We start from the raw sequence: 5,808 nt of genomic DNA on the forward strand, positions 1-5,808 counted from the left end.
GTTTGAGAGAGGCGGGGCATAGAGGACCTACAATAATGTACAGTATTTGAAAAATATTGTGTTTTTTGAACATTAAAGCATGTCAACATATTCTGTTACACCAAATACACAAAATAATGATCTTTAAAATAGCATCATATGACCCCTTTAAAAAATTAGTTCATATTATATATATATATAGAAAGCTGGTAAAATTTTTAGTTGATAATATAATATTATAATATTATTATAACTACTTTAAAAATACCACAAATAAACAAAGCTAGTAAAAAGTTTGTCGACAATATAATATTAAAGCTAAAATAAACCATACATTTAAAAATAAATAAAATAAATATCTGTAGCAAGTCAATTTTTTGGTTCAATACAAAAAAGGGATATTAACTAAATGAAAATAAATAAATTGCACAGTGTATGTTGCTTTATCAAGATTTACAGAGCATGTTTTAATTAAACAAAATCCATCCACATAAGTGCAGATTCCTGATCTGGTTCTGAATTTCCCATTCAACAAATATATGTCTGTACATCTATTTCTCCATCCTGGAGGAGTTACAGAACACAAAAAAGGGAGGAAACGAGGATGCACTAATAAGGAATAAGGCAGTGAACAGGCCTCTGCCGCCGCTCTCATTTACATTGAGTTTCTCTGTCTGTTGAACAGCATCTCCCAAATGAATGAAATATATTTAAAGCCACTAAAAGTTCATTTTCAGGAACAAAAACTTTTAATCAGAGCTCCCAGACGTCTCTGACCAATTATTTTTCATAACTTTTCCAGTAATTTTTTTAACTCACAGAACAATATCTACACTGAAGAAAAAAACACTTTTTTTCTCCGCTGGTTGTTCAATTGGCTTAATTAAAATGAGCTAATGCAACAATTCTGAACTTAATTTTATTGCACTCAATCCACTTACATTTGCAAAACGAACGTCTGCTTAATCTGCACAACTGCATGAATCATTTTTGTCAGCATTAACTGATTTGTAGTTATAATAATAAACGCTGAACAATACCGTCTTCCGATTTATTCTTTTATTGTTTGGATGAATGCACACATCGCACACTGATACACAATATCGAACTCTCGCGCTCATAAAAGAGATCTAACCTAGTTTAGAAGTAGCAGGAAGCTCCTTTTATAAATCATGTCCTTATGTTTCCCTTGAGCTCAACATGAGGCACCTGTGTGACCTGATTACTCTGCGGTGTCTAAGTCCAACACCTCCTGAGACACACATTATAATGCATTTATATTCATGAATAAAACATGGCCATTTTAATGCGCACTCCTGAAATAGCACTTCATTCTGCCCTTGATCCTGTTCTTAAACTCTCTTTAAACGAATGTTTAATTGATGCAGGACACGTCCCTTTGTTGCTCCTGGAACAATATTTATCATAGTCTGAAATCAATGAAGATCTAATTCTACATAAACAACTACAGTCAGACAGTTTTAGGCCCAAGCTAAGTTCAGAAGGACCTGCGTCAGCTGAGAAACTGCTATTGAGATGAAAGGACTGCAAACGCTAACCCAAACACTGCTCTAATACCAGCGGTGACTGATGCATGTCCATGACACCTGCACGCACCAACTTTGGCTGTAAGCTGTCTAACATGCTTCCTTTACCTTGAAGTTTTAAAGTTGTCATGAAACTGAAGTTGCAACCAACTTTACTACTGTATTGAGACATATTTCCAAGTGAAACGGCTATGTAAACAAGAAAAGATTATGAGGTCTAAAAGATATATTACATTTCACTATAAGATAAAATAATGTGCATTAAGAAAATAAATAGGGTCAATACTGATTTTATACTGACTGTAACATCAGATGTTGAGCTAACTGCTTGTAAGTTGTGCTCAAAGTTTGTCGTGCTTTCTGTTAGTTACACAATTAAACAGAAAAACAGTCAAAATTATCAGTACACAATCAACTAGTCATGAAAAGTACTGATTATAGCATTACATCTACTCCTGTTGCATTTGTATTTGTACTACTGTTCAAACATTTTGAGTTAGTATGACTTTAAGAAATTAATACTTTTATTCAGCAAGGATGCATTAAATTGATCCAAAGTAACAAAAAATACATTTATAATGTTACTGAAGATTTCTAGTTAAAAAAAATGCTGTTCTTTTGAACTTTTTAATCATCAAAGAAACATGAAAAAATTTTGGTTTCCACAAAAATATGAAGCAGCACAACTGATAATAATGAGAAATGTTTCTTGAGCAGCAAATCAGCATATTAGACTGATTTCTGAAGGATCATGTGACTCTGAAGACTGGAGTAATGATGCTGAAAATTCAGAGTTGCATCACAGGAATAAATTACATTTTGATATATATTCACATAGAAAATAGCTAGGCTATTTTAAATTGTAATAATATTTCACAATATTTCTGTTTTTACTATACATTTCCTCAAAAAAAAGTACAGCCTGGAGCCAAAGAGTAGAATTAGACTGATATAGATTTTTTATGACCAATACAGATACAGATTATTTGCAATTTTTTGAAAAAAAAAACCTTAATTATCAAGAAAAATATCAGTAAAACCATTTATCGGTGGATCTGATATTATAAAACTGATATCCAATTATGAAAAAAAGCTTAAATATTGGGAACAATATCAGTATAACCATTTATCGGTGGATCTGTTATTACAAAATTAATATCTGATGATGGAAAAATGCTTAAATATCAGTAAAACTCAAAATAAGAGACATTTTGAAATCAATATCGGATAACCAATATCTGATTATTGGAAAATGCTTAAATATAGGTAAAAATGCCAGTAAAACCGATTATTGGACGATCTCAAAATAACAGACATTTTGAAAACATAAAAAATTCGTACCAACCCCAAATATATGAATGATAGAACACAATTTACTGGAAAATAACTTTTATAAGATTATAAATGTTTTTCTGTCAGTTTTGATCAATTTAATGCATCCTTTAAGAACAAGAGTATTAATATCGTTAAAAAAAAAACTGAAAAGAAGCGTATGTAAACACTGATTATAATAGGTGCATTTTCAAGAGTTTTTAAAGTGCCCCTATTATGGATTTTTGAAAATTACCTTTCATGCAGTGTGTAACACAGCTCTAAGTTAAAACATAGGATCTGCGTTCCTGCGTCCTCGTGGTGCGTGACCGTTACCTTCAGCGGCTCCAGGGCGGCCGGAAGAGACGCTTCGTCGATGTCAGGATCAGGGGTCACAGGGGTCACGACCCCAGCCGGCCTTTGCACGGGGAAAACATCCCGCAGCGGGTTGGCGTCGCTGCAGTTGTACGTAGCGCAGATCTGGTAGCTGGCGGCGTGATACATGAGGAGCGTGTTGGTGTGATCGTCCAGACACCAGACGGCCTCGTCGCTCCAGCAGCTGGCAGACGAGACCATGCAGCGTACGCAGGACGGCGGCAGATACGGCTCGAGGCGGCGGATGGGCTGGAGCGTCAGGCTGTCGATGACCAGCACGCCGGGGCCGTTGCTGTACCACACCTCTGACCCGGTGCACACCGGCACGATGCTGCGCACGGCATACGGACGCTGCCGAGGGTCCGAGTCCTCCATGTTCAGCAGATGCTTGTTGATCGTGTGCGAGCAGATGTAAGTCTCCCCCTCCAGGGGCATGTCGTCCACCAGAGAGTAAACCACCACGAGACCATCAGACATGCCAGCAAACACCTGCGGGAGAGACTGAAACACAAGGGACGTAACGTAAATAAATGTTTGATATTACTGTTTATTATATTATGTTACAATTTTTTCTTTAATACAATAATGCTTACTTAAAGGGTTAGTTCACCCAAAAATGAAAATTCTCTCATTAATTACTCACCCTCGTGTTGTTCGAAACCCGTAAGACCTTCGTTCACTTCAGAACACAATTTAAGATATTTTTGATGAAATCTGACGGCACAAAGAAAACAAAAATAAAGACTTTATTCCACATTTTCTTCTCTACTGCGTCACTTGTGGACGCGCGTTCACAACAGTATCATGATGCGAGCGTGTGGTGATGACGTTATCACGCTGGATCTGGGTCAGCGCCGCCACACGCTCACGTCATGATATTGTCGTGAACGCACGTCCACAAGTGACGCAGTAGAGAAGAAAATGTGGAATAAAGTCTTTATTTTTGTTTTCTTTGCACAAAAAAAGTATTCTCGTAGCTTTGTAACTTTATAGTTGAACCACTGATGTCACACGGACTACTTTGTCGATCATCTTGGTTCTTTTCTGGACCTTGAACGTGGTAGTTACCTTGCTGTCTATGGGAGGGTCAGAGAGCCCTCAGATTTCATCAAAAATATCTTAAATTGTGTTCCGAAGATGAACGAAGGTCTTACGGGTTTCGAACAACACGAGGGTGAGTAATTAATGACAGAATTTTCATTTTTGGGTGAACTAACCCTTTAAGTATAATAATATAATTATTTATTAATATGTTAACACAATTTTATAAATATTTGTATATAGTTATATAATATTTAATAATTATTCACATGAATAAAATTATTTTTTTTTATAAATATATACAGTACTGTGCATAAGTCTTAGGCCAGTAGTATTTTCACCAGCTAAAAATGGTTTTAAGTCTATACATTTCTATCTTTTGCTGTAGTGTGTAGGAAAATTTCAGTTAACATTCATTTTGCCATTAATTGTAATAATCCAGTGAGATTTTTGTCTGACAACAGCCAGACTTTCACACAGTGCTGTATATTATAACATAAAACATTATATGTGTGTATTATGTAATATATTATACTATGAAATTTTACTTACTACAATACTGACTTGCATTAATATAGTTATTTATCAATATAATATTTTTACATATATTAATATAATATATTAATGCATGCTTAATACAATGATATAGTCATATATACTGATATAATGATATACAATTATTAATAAATATAATACTTTGTTAATATTATATTTATAAATAATAGTTTGTAATACTAATGTTTACGTGATAGAATATTTACTTCAATATTGTTTATTTGTACATAAAGTTCATAAATCTATATTTATATCAATATATGATTATAATATAATACAATAATACATGTTTAAATAATGCTATATTACTTTACTCACATTAATGTAATTAAGTGTAACTAACATCATACATTACTACTATATTATGCATTTTTATGTAATACAATATCTACTTACATTCATATAATTGTTTATTAATATAATACTTTAATGTTTACTTAATATAATACTGAATTTAATGTTATTTGTAAATATAGTTTGTAAATCTATATATTAAGATAAGATTATAATACATTAATACTTCATAATATATAATAATAAATTTTTAAGTAATACTATATTAATTTTTACTTAATACAATAAGTTACTTCCATTTATGTAATTATTTATTAATAAAATACCTTTTTACAAATATAATGTAATGTAATGTAATATAATATAATATAAATGTTTAAAACGTGTAAATTTGTATGATCTCCACAATTAGTGGCACCAAAAACAAAAATGGTAAAATAATGACCATTTTCAACTAGACTTCCAAAACACTCCCATCAACCAAAAACTCGTACTTTTCCACCATGTCGAGATCACAAGAAATAAGTTGTCAAAAATAATAATGCATATATTTGGAAACTCAGTTTGGTGCCACTATGAACGAAATGCTGCATATTTCAACACGAGATTTCGGAGTTCCATACTAATGTACATGTAGATGAACTCTAGTTGAAAGGGTTGATTCAAGTCAATATATATATATATATATATATATATATATATATAT

General features: G+C 32.8%; 1 protein-coding gene across 1 annotated transcript in view; it reads right to left on the bottom strand.

Moving 5' to 3' along the window:
• The window catches only part of LOC107742322 (leucine-rich repeat serine/threonine-protein kinase 1), a 94,369-nt gene that overhangs the window by 4,319 nt on the left and 84,242 nt on the right, over window positions 1-5,808 (bottom strand). The window contains exon 27 of the mRNA XM_016555243.1: window positions 3,115-3,713. Coding sequence (XP_016410729.1) covers window positions 3,115-3,713 — 599 coding nt within the window. The remainder of the gene's footprint in view (window positions 1-3,114; window positions 3,714-5,808) is intronic.

This window comes from Sinocyclocheilus rhinocerous, unplaced genomic scaffold (genome assembly GCF_001515625.1).
Source record: "Sinocyclocheilus rhinocerous isolate Xijiao unplaced genomic scaffold, SAMN03320098_v1.1 scaffold75, whole genome shotgun sequence".
NCBI classification, from domain to species: domain Eukaryota; kingdom Metazoa; phylum Chordata; class Actinopteri; order Cypriniformes; family Cyprinidae; genus Sinocyclocheilus; species Sinocyclocheilus rhinocerous.